Raw genomic sequence first — 18,596 nt, 5'->3', positions numbered from 1 at the left:
GTAAAATTTTTTCCACATGGAGGAATTCACATCTACCCTTTTATTTCATATGCACTTCTGTGTTAGACGCCACTGTGTCAGGCTGCCCCTCTGCTGCCATCTGCCACACAGCAACAACACGTAAAGGAATATTGGTAGGAAGGTTCGACCTGTACTGCTGCAGCGTCAGCGTGTGCCTCTGACATCATGGACCAACGTAATAAAAATAGGAGGCATTACTTTCGGAGCAGCCCTCGTGTTTTTTTGTACATTTACTCTTTGGGGAAGAAAATTGTCTAGTTTTCTAATAAGTAGTTGATGAAAATGGAATCACAGCAACAAATGTAGTGATAGCCATTGAAACCATGCAGGTTTTATTTTCGCAGGCAGTGTCGGTGTGCCGTAGTATGGGTGCTGCTCTAAAGAGCATTTCCAATGCCAGCAGTAACAGCGTAACCACAAGTATGTGGGTAAGGTGTTTTAATGGCAAGTGTTATAGCTGCAATTTCAGCAGTACTGGTAGATTAAAATTGGCCTGTACAATGTGTGAATGAAAGGTGTTTATACCTGTGATTGTTTTTATAAGCATATTGTGAATGCTTCCTCACAAAGTCACTCTCCTTTTTATATAAAGATAAGAAATATATTCCTGACACTTGAAAATTGTATGCAATCTACTTTCTGGGGTAACGTTTCTGAGGAGAAGAAAGTATACAAGCTCAGTATGTCTCATCCCAGCTACTGGGAACAGATGTTTGTTTCCTTGCCTCCAGGGGACTGCTCCAGTAACACATCAATAATGTAGGGCTTGGGAATACTTCTTGCTGGCACCTTTATAACTGCATGCCTACAGTTTCAGTGGAATGGCTGGCTAAGGAGTTAGCTAGGGAGCTATCATATTAATGATGGATTTAATGTAATATTCCAGAGACGTTACCCTTTATTCAAACCAGGCTTTAAATGCACACTCAATCTTCATAACTTTAATAGCTGTATAAATCTGAGGGAAAGGACAGTCAGTACAGAGCGTGCTGTCAGCTGAGGTCAGTTTTGATGGAAAAAACAGTCTATTAATTCAGGAATGAAGGCTTTGGCTTCTAAATTTTAAAACAACCACTGAAGAGAGTGATCTTGCTTTTATGGGAGCTTCCAGAAACACAAACATTCCGAAGATGTTATTTACTCTTTTTAATTGGGATGGTTTAATATATGACAGTCTAGTTAGGTCTCATTTTCAGGGTATGAGATGCCAGACCATGACAAATTTTCTCCTTGCTGATGAGTGTGGTACAGCTCAGAGAGCTGAATCAGCCATGGTAACTGAGTTACTTTCACTTGCTGCAGAAAAGAGAGAGATTTCGGTAGTTCCACTCCGTACCAACAAGTAGAAATGTCCATGAAGCCTTCCTCAATGCTGCAATTTTGAATTCCATACTCTTAGATTTTGCTTGTTAACAAATCCTTCTATAAAATTATTGATATTGAAAAGTGAATTGTTGGGAGTATGGTGATCATGTTTACCCTTCGGCCCCTTATAGCTGTTTTTCTGACTGCTGCTAACAATGATTTAGCTTTCGTTTCCTAATGTTAATTTTTCCCCTTCCTTAAGGCAGTGGCACTATGTGTCATGTATGATAGGCACCAGTGTTGCATGTGCTAGGGAAGTGTGTCTTCTGATCTGAAATCGAAACAATTTAAGATCTGTTACAAAATCAATACAAACAGTAATAAAAGTGTGTCTAACTGCTCAGCAAACAGTCTTAGTGCAGCAAGTCTTAAAGAATCTGTATGTGAAATGCAGGTTAAATTGATCCTTTTTAGCAGAGCTGTAAAAAAGGATCAGCAGATCTGTTCAGATTCGGTTTCCTTCCTAAACCTGCAGTGTCGTGTTCCCACTTACTGTACTAATTCATCCTGACTGGAATACAGCTAGATGGGGGTTGTTTGGTGCTCAGTATTTAGTCCTTTGGGTGTTCCTTGAGTGTGGTCTTTGTTTTTCATGAGGAAACAAAGGATTTGATCGCTTTTACTGTTTACAATTCTTGCTATACACGTGGCTTATGTTCCTGGCAGACCAGCCTTTCTGTCACAGAAATTTAACTGTTCTTCCTTGCTCTCAGATGAGAGGTCGTGTGTATCAAGTCCCTCCTGCCCTGGAGGACCAAGAGCATGCAGGATAAATCGAAGTTAAACCTCTCCATTTTGACATACTTATCAGAATGGTTTGTTATAAAATGTACAAAAAAGTTGTTTGTGCTCTTTGATCGTTAAAACAGCTGGGAAACATTTTCACCATTAAAACAGTGCCTTTTTTTTTTTAATAGTGATATCAACGCAGTTTTGAGTCCCACTGATAACATCCAGGGCCATTTCCAAAACGTGACAGGCCATCTAAGTTGTTCAGAGATGCACCATCTCAGTGCACGTAGCACGATTTTTATTTTTTGTGTTAGCACCTAGAATGACTCTATTTGTCTATCTGAAGGGTTTTTTTCTTTTGTTTGGAAATGTCATTTTGAATTGTATTTCTTTCTTAGTTGCATGAAGTTTTTGCAGGAGATCCTGCCAGGTATGTTCTTGATCTTTTTGTGCCAAACCCTTCTTTCTGGGTAATGGGGTTTAAAGGTTAGTGAATTCCTCTGAAAATTGCATACACCTTGATTGTTGCTTTAATCACAATTAGGATTAAGGGCTTAGATATTCCTGTGATGTAGCCCATGGTATGCTTTTCTTCTTCTAGGAGCTTTGCTAACAACCAATCCATCTTCGCAGCAGCTCTGCTTTAGTGTCCCTAGTTTTATAGATGTGCTAAAAGTGATGGGTTACGTGATATGCCCAGCGTTGGAGGGGAAGCAAGTAGTGTTCGGAGGTATTTCATGACTCAAAATGTTGGACCAAAATACTTCCAGTTATTTGCTTCTGATTCGATCCATCTCATTTTTAGTTTAGCTATGCAACAATATTTTGCAAGCTTTTTAATGAAAAATAGCTTACTGTTTTTTTTTGGTGAACAACTTTTTAAAGGACTGAAGCACATTGGAAAATACTTATTTGAATAGATTGTTAGTAAGTTAAAAAACAAAACAAAACATTGAACCACGTAAAACGATCACTGGCATAACTAGAGGGTTAATAATCCCTAAGGTATTACCCTGGTTTATAGATACTGCTTTTGGAGCAATAAATTTTAACCTTTGAACATGTGCTTCTGCAAATAAAATCCAGCCTTATTTTGTGTACTTAACAACTTCTGATTGGAAACACATAGCAACCTATAGCAAGCATGCTTTCAGCAAACTGGGGCAGAAATGAGGCAGATCTTCAAAGTAGTCACTTATCTTCCTCAATAACTCTTCTACATGTAAACAAGATAAAACGGGTCGTTTTGCTGGATCCCTCACTCTTTGAATGATGTTTAAATAATTTTAAAGAGAAAGAAGTTGAGTTCAGATTTATTTTCTTTTCGTTTTTAAGAATGTTTTTAAAATATATTATTTAAAAAAATCAATTACAAAATCAAACTATGTCGTGGAAATGTGATTAAATCTAACAATGAACTTGAACTGCAAAATCCTGGGGTTCTGGTGCATTTAGCTAGAACTAGGTATCAAATTATTGTATATCATGACAAAAAACAAAGCTGCTTTCTGTATTCTGACAAGTTCTAAATTGTAAATCTGGACGTTTTTACTGATTTTTCTTTGGTATACAACCCTAATTCTGTTTAATTGGCCAAATTGAGATTGCTTTTCTCTTGAACTGTTTCAGTATCAGTTACATTAAAATATCTGCGGCGTTTCCCTCTGTAGGCAGAATGGCTGTTCTGTGCATTTCCAGTGGATTCTTCCTCTCTTGGGAGATCGATGTTTGATGGCTGTGCTCATCAGTGTGGATGTTAAATCTCTCCTGTTCATAAGTGCTATTTGTCATGTTCTGCTTTTCCTAATACGTGAAAAGCACTAGAAGTTTTTCTGTTGCTGAACTTTGAATTGTATTTAATTGAGTTTCTTCATCTAATTTGGCTTATCTTACCAACACAAAGCTTCAAAGTACTCTTGCTAGCAGCACAATGGAAGGAAAAGTGTGGGAATTTTACAATGTGGATGTGCATCCCTTTTCGTGCTGTCCTTGTTACAACCAGAAAATTCTAGGTAAAATCAAGAGAGAGGGAGAGAGGGAGAGAGAGCTGCCATCTCCCTGAGTCAGCCTGGTTTTACCATTCTCTGTTTTTTTCTAGACATCTCCCTGCTTTTCTACTTGACGCTGCAATTCAGCAACAGAATGTTCATGGAAATGTTCATTTTCTACAGTAGCTAATATCACATTGGCAAATGATCATTGAAAACGTCATTTATTTTAATGTTCTCTATATACAAAGTGACTTTACATTACCTACATTTTGATGGTCTAATAGTACTATTTGTTATAATTAAGAAAAAAACAAAACGTAGTGCCGAAATGACTTAATGTTCCTAAGTCTTATTTGTAACAGTGTTGGAGAAATTTAGGAGGACACTTTGATGGAAATTCATGAGGATAAGCATCCTAAACTTCTAAACAGCTTTTGGCAAAGGGGAGTATAAATTCCCAAATTACCCGAGTGCTTCAAACATTTTCTCTTTGCAGGCAGAGATTATGGACGTGTAATTGGTAGTCAACTCAGGGAGCAGATATCCAGATTGTTCTTAAGTAGTGATTATCTTCCCAAGTCTGCTTAGTGTGGAAGGGATCAGCATTTGGGAATTGGAACCCTTCTATTTAGATTCTCAGATGTGGGTTTAGGAGATTAGTATTACGTGCCCACTTATAAATTGGCAAGAGCTTATATCCAGGTAAAATAGTTTTGCTTTGTCTTCTATTTATTCAGCTTCTCAAATTTTTAATTTTTTTTTTTTTTTTTTTTTAGTATCACGATAGCTGTGAAAATCACTCCAAATATAAAATTAGTTGATTGCAAGTACAGCATCTTTGTCCAGGGGTTATGCTGTCTCACAAAATGCAATCTCCACCAAAAATGAACTTAAGCCAAGATTCACATTTCCGGAAAGATTGGTAAGATTGATGCATGCATGTTTGTAGCAGTATAGGGAGCACTGGAAATCATACCTGTCAAAACAAAACAAACCCAAAAAGCTCATCCATGACCTTTACCCTTAAAACATAGTGAGTGCAACCACCACAACTCAGGCTTTCCATCAAGTGGGTCAAGACAATTAAGCCAGGTTGTCATTTATCAAGGTCCGCGTGTAACGTCGATGAAAGTGAGATCAGTACATGGAACCTGTGTGGAGATGGAAGGAGAAAGAATGCAGTCTTTACCTAGCGGCAGGGGACAGAGCACTCGTGTGAAGCTGCTATCACGGCCTAGCCATGCCATGTTGCCTACGGCCTCTTTTGTGCTTTGTTTTTCACAGAATAAGGTTAACAAGTGGCCACTCTAGCCCTTGGCTCTTCTCCTCTCCTGTGCCTGCCCACCTGCTGCAGGGATGCTCGCCTCGTGGTGTTCTCTTGTGAGGCTCTCTGCAGCTAGGACTCCTGACACACTGCAGTTCCAGGGCCGCTGGGGACTCGCACTATCCTGCAGACCCAGCAAGTGACTCTAGATTTATTGAACTTGAAGCTTATGTGCACAGAACTGTGTCATGCTGGGGACCCCTGCAAAACAGCTGCAGATGTCCTCTTTCGTACTGTAGTGCTCTGTGTACCGGTAGTTCATAGTGTTCGATAAGCAGCAGCTCCTCAGCCAGTCTTACTGAGAGGCCACCACCTGCTGCAGGTTCCCAGAGTGCTGCAGGCCGTTCATTGCAAGCGGAGCTGGAGGAGGTGGAGGAGGGAACAAAGAGCTGGGCATTTCGGAGTGAGTCTGTTGGTCAGGAGCTGGCATTGGGCTCACTGAGCCAGAGTCACTCTGCATAGAGCCAAGATTGCTGCCGTCAAAATGAGTCATTTTCTTCTTCATTAGTTTTCTTTCCTTGGCTCTGCGGTTCTGGAACCAGATTTTCACCTGCAGAGGAGCAGAGGAAATTTTTTACAGTTGTTAATAGAATGCATGTGGTTCTTTATGTGTGTAGTCAAGGGGCATAGGAGAAAATCAACTGCATGAGGACCAGTGAGAAAGGCAGTAGCAAACAGGACAGCTGAGCTCTTTGCTTGCTGTTATGTATTTTTTTCCAAATACATAATCCTTCCTCTCTGATAATAAAATATCTTGTTTGATAAACAGCTTTTTTTAGCGATTTATTCCTAGGAAGTATTTATGAAATGAGTTTGATTCTTTTTTTGTTTTGTTTTGTACAAGGTCAAATAGAACCTAATGCATCACAGTGGTGGCCAAAAGAATTTGAAAGTATCTTTACTTTGAAAACTGTATGTTGTAAGTCAGAGCAAGTCAGAGCAACTCAGAGCCTATGATTGGCCTATGAACGGAAAAAAGATTTCCTGTTTGGATGCTGAACATTAATTCTTTTGCTACAATGTGTAAGCCAACAGAAATGCACCTGTGAGCAGAAATTCACCAGTGTGTTATTGTAGGTATGTTTAACTTCAGAGTATTACAGAAGTGGTGCCTTAGTAGCTAAGCACTTTTTCTTGCACATGTAGATGAAGTCAAAATCTGCTGCTATTTCCCACATGGTTTATGACTTTATTTCTTAGTCACTGCTCTGTCACAGAAATGCAATCTTTGAGAAGAGATGAACTATTGAAGAATATATGGATTTTGATTGGGACAGAACAGGTGAGGATGTGAGGTGAAGCTAACAATATTCAATTGAAAATGTAGTAGAATTTGTTCAGGTGTGAAAAGGTGACTATTCTGTGGCAACTGAAATGTCTTTAGATACGAATTCCTGATGTGGGATTTTTTGTCAACTATTTTAAATAACCCAAAGAAAAATCTGTGGTTTGCTGAGAAATACTGCTTTGTTTTCTTTTCCTTTTTAGCTGCTCGGCAGAGAAATAACTGACAGTCAGAAACAAGGAAAAACTGTAAAAAGTGGTAGTATCTGTGGCCATTAAAAGAATCTAGTGGTGAAGTCCCTCAAGACATCACAAGGACTCTGACAGTTTCAGTGCACTTAATCTTGAGCCATTATTGTACCCATTTTCCAGCTGAATGTGAAGATTCCAGATGCACATAAAGCTTGTAGAACCCAAGTTTAAGTGCCAAGCTGCCATCTCAAACATGTGGCAGTTCATTTTGTTGTCTTAATTTCTGAAATATCAGTTCAGTAGCCAATGATGTTCATGTTCTACTAAGGCTGTCTCAAATATCCTACGTTCTGTCTGCACTGTGGTAATCTAGCTTTTTCCCATCATTTGACAGAATATATGAAGAGATGGAACTATCTAAAATCCAAACTAATACCTGATTCAGAATTGCCCTCTGTGTTTGGCAATATCTGCTTTGAATTTAGGGGTTTATTCTCTTTCATTATTAAACTAGATGTAGAAACCTGCAGCAGAGATTCAGAGAGATATTTTAGTAGGCATGTAAAGGTTGTATACCAGTTATCAAATGCAAGTAAGCTATTAGTCTAACCTTGCAGATCTGTATTTATGTGGACTTGTTCTTTACCTGTTGCTATCCTTTTACAGTATTTTTTTATGCTTAGTTGTGCAAGTAATCCCAAAGTGTGATTTTAGCTCTTCTTTCTTGTCCTCACCATCTCCTTTCTTTTGTATCCTGTCTGTATCAGAAGTGCATCATTTGTCACTTAAGAAAGAATTAGATATTACTTCTTCCCTTTCTTGTTTACTTGTCGTTCTTTGTTCTTCTGTTTTGAGATAAGCTATTTGTGGAGTCCTTCCAATGAATCTTTTAAGATCGATGCTTACTTCAGTGTACTGTGTTAAGAAACCCCCAAGTAAAATGAGACAGAACATGCTCAGCCCACGTTAGCAGTATACTGGAGATCTAGATGGGCATTTTATCTTGCTTGGCATGAGTCAGCTGAGGTGCTTCAGAGCCTGGGGCTGGGCTCCTGCTTTGCTGTAGCAGGAGGTGGCACAGGCACAATAATTATGTGATTGAAGAACGTGGCACCGAGTCATTCCAGGGCAAATTGTACTTCATGTCTTTTTGCCAAGAAGAATGGATTTAAGTTGTGGGAGAGGGAATGGAATTTGCAGGGAATGGAGGGAAATAGGGAAAAGAGAAAGGATTAGCAGGTGTGTAGGGAATTTTAAACAAAAGGTAGAAGGTAGCCAAGACCTAAATATCTTCAGTGTCCTGAGCATACTGGAATTCACCACTTATGTTCACTACCACTACTAAGAACGGCCTTGTTTAAGGTTTCCCACTGACCTCAGTGGAACCAGGACTTGAAAATATTTGCAAAAGCTTCTCCCTAGTAATACTGACCCAGCCGAACAGCAGAAAGTCCTGGCAGGATTTGGTTGATATTTTCTCAGAACAAGACTGTATGTCGGACTTCAGTTTGCCTTTTCTGTGCAGCTGCATAGCTCTCTGCTGCCATCGTGCAAGCTGAGCTAGTGCTGATGGGATATTTCAAAAAGAATGCAAACAAAGCCATCGAGCCATTCAGCTGGATAGTATGAGTTCCTAAATTGCAAAGAGAACTCAGTCACATTAGTTCTGAGGTATTAGCATTTCTCTGTTCTTGACCAATGTGGTTATCTCCTCCTCAGCAGTAATAAATGCAAAGGAAATTCTGAACGGGCAATCCATACTCTACCTGTCTCTCGGAAAGTCTTAGGTTTGCAGCAAGTTCAGACTTCCTCCTGATTGTAATGTATCTGTTGTAATGAAATTCCTTCTCTAATTCTAATCTCTGATGATCTGTGTAAACCACTCGGTACTTCTCTCTTGTTCTTGTTTTACCTGTTTTGAAAGAAGAACACATTGCTTCAACCTAGAATTTTTTTAACTTCAGTAACATAAAATATCAGACTTTACATTTGACAAATGTTTGTGGGTATTTTAAGCCTGGTTCTCTGCACTTACCCAGAGTAACTTCCTTGACTGTAGTGGAGTCGTATCAATTTACAACACAAGAGGGTAATACCATCAGCTTTTAGATTTGCTCCTTAGTAAAGAGATGATAAACTGATTCTTGTATTCTTTATTACCCTTGGGTTTTCATTTGGGAAAGAGAAGTTGTTCTTGTTAAGAATGAGGAGCCAGAAAGCCTGGGTTCTGTTCACAGTTTAATGGAGGCTTACTGCCCAGTGTTGAATTGCTTTTTTTCCTTCCCTAAAGCTGATTGACTACTGCTTAATTCAGAGATGAATCGTGAAGGGTGTTTTACTGCACAGAAAATACTGAGAGCTTCCAAAGGACTTCAGATCCCGTTGCTAAAGATATCGATACAATACTGTTGCTGTTATTGCAATTTGGTGGCTGTATTTTTTCTTCAAGCCTAACACAATCTAACCACACCTGGATCACCTCAGGGAATAGTGAGATACATTTTCAAATGGCAGTTAATAAAAAAAGAGGAAAGGAATGCAGTACTTAACAAAGGATGTTCAGCAATGCTAGAATTGTACCACTGGTTCCTTTTCAGGCAGCACTGCTGTAACATTTCAGATATGGGTACAGCCAGCTGAAGCAGACATGATTCAGCAGTAACTGGGTCTTTAAAAAGGTAAGAGCAAATGACATGAGCAAGTGAACACAGCTGCAAGTAGCTAGGAATGTATTGATTTCATACAGGATCATCTATGTGGACAGATGTTGGCAGTCATTAAACACAAATGAGAATGAGGAAGACTGCTGATGCTTCCCTTCTCACCAGCCTTTTCACTCTTATTAATATTCATTTTAGGCAATCAAAACATTGGAGGTCAACAGCTGCCTAAAATCATGGCCCCTGAGCCCTGCCCTGAGGTCTTCCTGCAATTTAGAAAGATTAGATTGTTTGGGGGCTAAAAACAATGTTACAGTGATTGCAAATAGTGACTTGTTGGTTTGTTTTGTGCTTCCTTGTCTGTTTTCATCTGGACACTTGTTCAAATGTATATGTTTTGTCTGTAAATTGTCTGGGACAGAACGCATTTGAAGTTGGTGATCTGTGCTATGTGTGGTACTATGCTTTGTGTGCCTTCCTGTCCAATGGGCAAGAACAACAGACTAGAGTCAGATTCTCTGGGATCATATATAAAATGGGAGGCATACTGGGACTTGCTGCCTGTAGCAGTCTGGTTGTGCTGCAGATGTAGCTTCATCTTTTTTAATCTTTGTCTTACAGATCGCTTTCTGTCAAACAATGTCTGCATGCCTTACTCTTCAGAAAAAGATAGACTTCAAACTTATAATACTTGCACTGGTGATGAGAGTAGCAAAATGGAGAGCACCACAATAGACTATCAGTGAATTGGCAAAATGTCCTTCTCTGAGCAGCTCCAGCTCCCCATGATGTGTCACCACTGAGCACCCAGTCTTCTCTGCAGCACAGAGCAGCTGGGGGCTGATTGCTGGTACCAAAGTCTGGTTGCTCCTCAGTCCCTTCTTCCCGCTTCCCTAGCTTGTGAAGTAGTTCCAAAGCTCAGAATTCAATGTACAGAAAGAACTGTAGTGGAATCTTGAAGTACTTTATCCTTCAATCCATGATTTGGTTTCACAGGTCAATGTGTTTTTCCCTACCAGTGGAGAAAGGCATAGTTTCATTGTTTTGATGGCTGAATATGTTTAAAGTTAGCGTTGCCTACTACTTGCTATCTAAATGCATACACCACATGGCAATGAATTCTCTTCCAGGATTTGACCTTGTTGTCAAATTGTAACAATTTTTGGCTCACTAAGGTATTACGTGCATGACAAAGTTCTTAAGGTGATGGCCCATTCCGTGCTGTTGGTATAGATGTTGGACACAGTTGGTTAGCACTGGAAGTCCTGGTCACTGCAGTGCTGTAAACAAGGTACCTCTGACTGTAGGCAGTGCTTGGTTCACTGTATGTGATTGGCTTTCTCTGGGATTCCTCCCAGTTTTCATTGCAAGATGTACATTAGAATTTGGTCATTCAGCTTCTGTACTTCTTGCTCTTTGATTGTGGGAAAGCACTGGCCACTAATAGTGAGTTTACAGTGATATGAATATTTTCCAACTGTTAGGAGATCATCAGTGTGTTTACTTGGAATATTTCGGTAGGAAAAATGAATGCATACATTTTTGTTTGTTGCCTATGCTGGTGTTTCTGCTCCCTCCGTGCAGCCAAAACAACTCTGTCAAACTAATCTTTTAATTTTCTTGTGGACGCTGTGTCTGCTTGGCTGGGTCAGACATTCTCAGCTCAGTAGCATTTCTATCACTGTAGAACTGTAGTGAAAAGCAGAATTAATCCAAGTGTGTTTACTCAGATAATCAAGTGAAAAGTGCTGCTAATTTTACAATATTATGGTGAAAATGTTAGTCTTGGAGAACAGCAATTATTCAGCCCAGTCCACAGAAACACTACGACATTTGTTTTCATTCATTCGAAGTGTAAATTGTTTGTTTAACATATGGTCTCCTGTGGTGCTTTAATGCTTTACTTGATATATTTTAACTTTAGATCTCTGGCCTGTTTTTTGTTTTTTTTTTTTTTCCTGCTTCAAACGAGAACTTGAGGTCATTCTGTGGGACAGAAATATTTAAGATGTTTCCTTAGTCTCCTTTGTGTTGTTAAGATGGAGAACACAAAAGAGAAAGGTGATCTTATCTTCAGCTCTGTTCTCATTCAGAAGTCACAGTCAAACATCAGATGTGCTTCTGTTGCCAAAACAAGATGGAAAATTTCAAGATATAGCTTTCTATTCCTGATTTTAGGTATTTAAACCCTCATCTGAGCTGTAGAGATCTGCTGAGGTCTTCAGAGGTAACCCTTGTTGCTAGCAATATTGTGTTTTGCTCTCAGTGAGGCCTGATGAAGTCCCAGTGTCTGCGAGGGACTTTTGTCCCTTTGTTGAATGCTGTCTTGGAGTTGCTCTGCAAGTGGCATTTCATTCCAAAGGCAGAGCGAATTTTTTATTTATGTTCTAAAGTTAATAGCAATAAAGCCTGTTATTAAACAGATATATATGACAGAATATATGGCACTCTGTTGTGAATCTTACTGATCTTCTGCTCATTTCAATTACAGTGATGCATTTTATTTCAAGAAGTACTACCTGGGTAAAATCTGAGGTAGAACTGATACAGCACCCCAGAAACAGAGCAGACGAATGTTCCTCATTTGTCAGATCTCTTTGGTAGATAGTGACAAAATATAATGATTTGGTGATAAAGGTTAATACTTTAATCCAATCCTTTAGTGCTGCAGATTTTACTCACGTGAGTGAAATGGCCAGCATTTACCTTTTGACAGTGTTAACCTTTTATTAAGGATGATCATCACTTTAATGGACGACTTAGAATCAGTTTTATTGGGAATGTATTGTCATAGCATGGAGCTGCAGGTGGTTGGGGAGATTATCAGTAGCTGGGTGGAATTAAAATAAAGAGCTTTGCAAACTGCCTCTGTGTTGAGGGGGTCGATTTTCTGAGTTGAGCTATTTAAGAACAGCAAGTTTTGCCAAAACTATGGCAACTATTTTGCAAGTAGCGATTATTTAAGACTGCCTTTAGAGTGGGAAAAATAAGATATTTCAGCCTTAGAAGACTTCTTTGAGATAAAGTTTAACAATCCTCTCTTATCACACCCTCTTCAGCAATTTTTGTGACTGGCCAAGTTCTGAGTTGGGGGAAGGGAACAGCTTTCCCCTTGGTCGTAAAATTCACAGAGCATTTCTTCTGAAGACAATAAAGCTAGGAGAAGGCCTCTTTATTTGCTGTGAAAATCATCACCCTTTCCGGCAATATAACTCCTGAAGAAAAAAGGGAGAAGGAAGAGACAAGGCTGCATATCAAAGCAAAGAGAAGTGTTGAGAGGGTCTGTTGCCTCAATATGACAGATAGGCCTCAAAACCAAAGACAATGTAGCCCAGGAAAGGAGGAAAAAAAACAAAACCAAACCAACACGGTCAGACCTCACAACTAGTTTACAAAGTAAAATAAATTAGCATGAGAACTGGTCCTGGGCCCCTTCTTTAGTGCATCCTCTCTTAACTGTCCAGGAATATCCTTCGTCTACCTGAATTGACAAGACATCATTCATAAAATCCAGCAGCTACCTCGTTCAGACAGGAGATGTACAGAACAGTGTCAGATTACTTACAAGTATCAGCATCTCACTTGCATAGCTTAGTGCTGTTCAGAAGGAGTTGATGTCTATACATGATGGCTGAAAGGCAGTAGGTCAGCTTCAAATGTGGAATAGTTTTCTGGCCTGAAGATTTATTCTGTTCATATCTGCATCTTTATGGTGGCTCAGTTTTAAGAGAGGGAGTAGAGTTAGTTTTTTGAGTTAATAATAAAGGATCACTGGAGATCAAGGCCCAGCGGTGTGATTCTTTTTTTTCTTTTTTTTTGGTGAGGGAACGATTTCTCAATATTCATGCACTTCAAAATTTAGGAAACAAAAGGTCCAAACTCACCCTAAGGAGTATCACCGATTTAATTGAATTTGTGAAACAAAAGAAATTTAAATGAATAAATGTCCTGAAGAAGGACACTGTGCTGCACGTGAAGTTCTGTGAAGTTACAAGGGTGCTGTCCTGCACAGTGTAGCAATTGCATTCCTGCCTCAAGTCTCAATGAGCTGAAAGAAATATTGCCAAGTTGGATGCATAGAGGTTTGTGATGCTGCAATCCCATATTTGTATTTTCTGCTGGATCTTGATCATTTTTTCTTATTATACATGTTCAGGTAACTCATGGTGAAAAGAACAGAGTAGCATCATAGAATCAGAAACTTTCATTGGACTTAGGGGATTTTCCCCCTCTGTTCTGTTGACTTCTATTTAAAGTGCAATTATTTTCCATTGTGATATGTTCTGTCATAATGCTCATTGGCCAATTCTGCCCTTGGTTAGTGTAAACAATTCATCTTCATAATAGAAGATAACTGAATCCAAAACAAAATAATTTTGTTACCTTTAAATGACAACTGGACAGACTGCTCTGTGGGGTTCTGTTTGGCACAAGAACACAGGCTGTGGAAAGTGCAGGCAGTTTTCTAAGTGGCAGGGTCAGGAAAAGTCACATTGCCAGTGACTGTATAAACTAAAAAGCAAGTGATTACCTGGACTTTTTTTTCCAGGTGTTCTTTAGGCATTCAGCATTTTGCAAGAATGACTCCTTAAGAGTGCTGCTTCTCTTTCTTACATTTGATGTAACTTCTTCCTTCTTCTAGATACTCTACATTTACAGAGCATTTGGTAATGATACTGTCAGCACCTGTCAGCACCACCAAAAAAATCATCAGAGTAAAGTTTTACTGAATGACTACAGTGTTTCCTGCACTTGACATCTCTGCTTACAGTTACTTTCCCTCCGTTTCTGTACTTGCTCCCTCCTTTTTTAATAATTAGATAGGTACAGATTTTAAGATATACTTAAGAAACCTAATTCTCGTTGCTTCTGAAACTACCTGGCAGTTACCTCTTCATACTTTAGATTTTGTGCACAGGTTTACACAGATGTATTTTGTTTTCTCCCATGGGCTAAAACTAAAGGCTACTCCTATGCAAGGGACTGCATGCTTCCATAAAAATACAGAAATCAATATAAGGGGATTTGTAGTTTATTCGATGACAGGCTTATGCTTTTCATCAAAGAATTTGCCTGTAATTATGCTCTGTGTACATAGAATTGCCGTCTCTAGTTGTCATGGTTCTAAGCTCTGTTACTATTGCTAGTAGCTGTGGGTTTCTTTTTCCTTTCTGTTTGGTATTTTAGCAACTGAGACAAATAGGCGCAGTATAAGGGTTAGGAAAGGGTCTTTTCCACTTGTATTCTTGGATGAAAATACTCAGACATACTCCATACAAAATACTCCTTTATTCAAGTGGTCTGAGTCAGAATGCATTTGCTTTCTCCCGTATCCTGAATACCCTCAGGGAAGCAGTGAGCAGGCATTAGAACCTACATGGAGAAAGTCCTACTCCCTCCAGTTTGAAAGCTGCAGAAGGAGCGTTCATAGATCCTTCACCAGGGAGGATGGTGGATGAAAGCCTGATTAGGTCGTTCATGTGGGAAATGCGTTCCAGTACCACTATATCAGAACAGTCTTGCATCAACTACTGAGTTCTTTTGGTAGTTTTAAGAAGCATATTTCATGAACCTTGCTTAATACCAGGTCAAGTCCTGGTTTTGTATTCAATGTTGTTTTTTAAGTTGCATACAGTAAATTTAACTTTAAATCATTTCTTCTTCTGTTCCAGATGAATTGTATAAATAACAATATGAGAAGATGTGGGTATGAGACAGTGGGAGAAATTTCAATCAAGTGTTTTTCTTTCTTCTCTGTCAGGTCATGAATCCAGGAAGCACCACAACAAGAGAAGATAACCACGAAACCCCTGGAGATGGAAATGTCATTGCTTCTAGGCCTTGTTTCTGTTGCTGTTACAAATCAGACTGCTGCCAAGAGGTATATACGTAAGTCAGTCTACGGAAGGAGTCTCTCCTGATTCTAAAGGGATATAATTAGAGTAGCATTTCTTGCAGACATTTAAGAACATCTTGCAAAAATTACTTGCCTTAATATTCATCATTTCTATAGAGAAATCATATTATTGATAAGTATTATTTTGCAACACATAATGAACAAGTAATACTTTTCATTTCTATAATTTACTTCAGTGCCTTCAGGTAAGTCTAAGCCTTATTTTTCCTATCTTCAGGAACAATAGTTCATATCTTTTTCACAGGGACTAAAAGGAAGCAATAAACAACATACATAATTCTTCTTTCCTTTACAAAATCTCTATTAAAATTCCTAATGGTTGTGCAAAAAGACAGAAACTGTAAGGCTGCCATTTAAATCCAAAAGAGCAAGAGGCAGGTAGGTAAAGAAAAGAGAAATAGTAGTGGTTTTTGAGCAAGTATGTTGCCAGACGTAAATCATACTGCCTGTGAGAATTCTCACTGTATTCATAAGGACTACGCAAAAGAAAGCAGAAAGTTTTTGCAAGACTGGCCCTCTTCTTGAGTAGCATTCAGTGAAGAACAGCTATGAGATATATTTTAAAATAAAAAAGTCTTCAGCAACCTCTGTCTTTTGTGTTTGCAAAGTTCTTATTCACCCAATGTAAGGAACATTCTTGGTCCAAGTATCATCCATGATATTGGATCTGTGAGCTGAAGTTGCATTGAGCAGCAGTAGGTATGACTCTGTGTCTGTGCAAAATAGGTGCATTATTTTGGCAAAGATAATTTTTAGGCTTAGTTGCTTTCGTTTATGTAGAATATATGTTGAAATAACTGTTTTCCCTTCAGAGTTTAATTCAATACTGGCTTTGAAAACCACATTTACAGGTGTGTGGGAACCAAACTGGGAAGGGAGGAAGGCCTGGAAGGAAGGGAACCTCCACGAGTTGAGACACTGAGATACTGTGTGCATCTCTGGGGAAGGTACTGAGCGTCCTTAACTCCTACTGGTGTTGGTGCATGTCAGAACTGCTCAGAACCTTGGAGGATCACACACTTCTATAGAAGATTGTCCCTGTTCCTTTCAGGCAGCACCCCTCAGCCTTTCCTTCCCCCCTTCCTTGTTTCATTATTTTTTTTTCTGTTGATACAAGGAACAGAGATGTTTTTGGTGTTTAATAGTTGTACTTTTTTTTTTTTTTTTTTTTTTTGCTTTACTTCCTACAACCAAAGAGAATCGTTTCCTCAGACTTCTTATTTTTACTTGTTAAACATGACTGCAGCATTTTATTTTAATCATCCATTCCTATTGGAGATCGACTTGTCATAGCATTAACTTATTTTGCTACCAGAGATCTTTATATTCCTGTGTATTTTGAGTTACTGCTATGAAGAGTGGCAAGTCTTTCCTTGTTGTTCCTGTCTTTCAAGCATTTGATCCTACATCTATTTCATTTTACTGTTCTTAGATTTATGGGGGCTATATCTAGTACAAAGGTATTTCCAACCCCAACACTATATGTGTTTTACTTGAACTATTCATGTCCATACTGAAAATTAAGGAAAATAAGCAAGGCATAGATAGTGGAGAAATTTGATGCTTTCATCATGATTTCTTTCTGCAGACATACTTTTTAAATCTATTGGACTCATGCTAAAAGCAATTATTTGATGTAACTTTTAAAAAACGTATCTCAAATGAAAATGCTGTCAAAGGCCATTGCTTTTTATTGGCTTCAGCTATGGATGTCAAGGAAGATATATAAGGAATCATCAGCTGATCAAAGACAGCATCCAAAAATTGAACCAATATTTCACTGCTAGCAAGAGTCTTGTTCAAATCGTCCTGTTGTTAAAACGTATGGAACCTGGCAAAAAAATACAACAAAACAACAGAAACCAAAACCAACCACCCAAAAAAGGGAAATCTCAGCATAGCCTCACTGCCCCCATACCTGTGGAAGTGGATTGCACCGTTTTCCTCATCCATTCGTAAGAGCTGTGCCTTTGGCTGGTGGGGGAGCCCTGCTGTGTGCCGCCGGTACCTGCAGGAGGTAACCCCCCGGCTGCGGCGGGATGCAGGGAGCTGTACTCAGCTGGGCTGTAGGAGCCCTGCCCAGGAGACGAGGCGCTGAGCTGCGCGGCAGCAGCCGTGCCGGAGGGCCCCGGGCACGGGCCGTAAGCGTTCCAGTCCTCCCTCTGGGGGCCGTAGTGGGGTCCCCAGGCTCCCGCGGGCTGTCCGTGGCCGTCTGGAGCTGGCACGTGGTGGTACCCCATGTAGTCTGAGTAGGGGGGAGCGGGCACAAAGTTCTGCACTGGCAGGTTGTTGTTGCTGCACCTTGCGGGTCCTGGATACATGCTGGTCTCTTTATCCAAAAGGTAACTCACGTACATGGTGCTCACAGCCTGGCTTTGTCTTGCTGGGACATCCTGCTCCTCACACTGTTTGTTTGATCTCTTCCCCTCCTCTTTCTTTCTCTCTCTTTTCTAGCTCTGACCGGCTCTATAAATGACTCATGCTAGCCCTCATGTCCCTTTACTACACATGATTAACAATGGCTTTACCAGGTGCTGGTGGTAACAGTTTACTAAGGTCCTGCCTGATGTCACAGATAACTGCCTGCCCCAAAATTGCATTTGCATTCAAATGAAGGGCTGACCATGCAGGCAACCCCACCTTGCTGCTAGTTCTGGTGCTTCCTTTCTCACAGAACCTTTATGTGTTACCATCGTGGTTCCATGCTTTTTGAATGTAGGTTGAAATCTCATGTTCTTCAAGTAGAATTGCAGTTAACCAATAACTATTAAACTGTAGAAGTAATGCTTTACTTGAGTAGTACGCATCAGAATCTAACTTCAGGCATTAGGTTTTAGTTAGGTGAAGCCTGGAATCTGCTAGCCTGGTAGTTTTTTGTTAGAACATGCTCTAATAGTTTTAACTGGCAGCAATGGACTAATTCAGCCTTTATCTATAGCTCTTCCACACTTTCTCACATGAGCATTCCTCTTGCCTTCAGCTCTTACTCTATGTGGGAGAGCACTTGCAAGCTATGGTATTCCTACTGCTTTTAACATTACAAAGGGCATACAAGAAGTCTCATAGTCATTTTGAGCATTTGTTCATACCAATAGTCTTGTTGATGTTAG

General features: G+C 39.6%; 1 protein-coding gene across 1 annotated transcript; it reads right to left on the bottom strand.

The window, feature by feature from the left end:
• Nucleotides 1–5,728: 5,728 nt before the first annotated feature.
• Nucleotides 5,729–17,843, bottom strand: LOC122182966 (homeobox protein CDX-1-like). The gene is made up of 3 exons (XM_042876663.1): nt 17,405–17,843; nt 8,676–8,821; nt 5,729–5,983 (listed from the first exon to the last, which is right to left on the bottom strand). The coding sequence occupies exons 1-3, from the start codon at nt 17,841–17,843 to the stop codon at nt 5,729–5,731; spliced, it is 840 nt and encodes a 279-aa protein (XP_042732597.1).
• Between the last annotated feature and the right edge of the window lie 753 nt (nt 17,844–18,596).

Source organism: Lagopus leucura, unplaced genomic scaffold (genome assembly GCF_019238085.1).
Source record: "Lagopus leucura isolate 7727_CA_CO unplaced genomic scaffold, USGS_WTPT01 Super-Scaffold_100016, whole genome shotgun sequence".
NCBI classification, from domain to species: Eukaryota; Metazoa; Chordata; class Aves; order Galliformes; family Phasianidae; genus Lagopus; species Lagopus leucura.
This window is presented reverse-complemented; position numbering and strand designations above follow the sequence as displayed.

What these genes read in the sequence shown, in the direction of transcription:
- LOC122182966 (XM_042876663.1), bottom strand. Translation starts at nt 17,843, where the DNA reads ATGTACGTGAGTTACCTTTTGGATAAAGAGACCAGCATGTATCCAGGA. An exon ending in GGTGCAATCCACTTCCACAG is followed by an intron (nt 8,822 to 17,404) that starts GTATGGGGGCAG and finishes CTTTCAAAACAG; the next exon opens with GTAAAACAAGAACAAGAGAG. An exon ending in TAAGACTTTCCGAGAGACAG is followed by an intron (nt 5,984 to 8,675) that starts GTAGAGTATGGA and finishes GCTCCTCTGCAG; the next exon opens with GTGAAAATCTGGTTCCAGAA.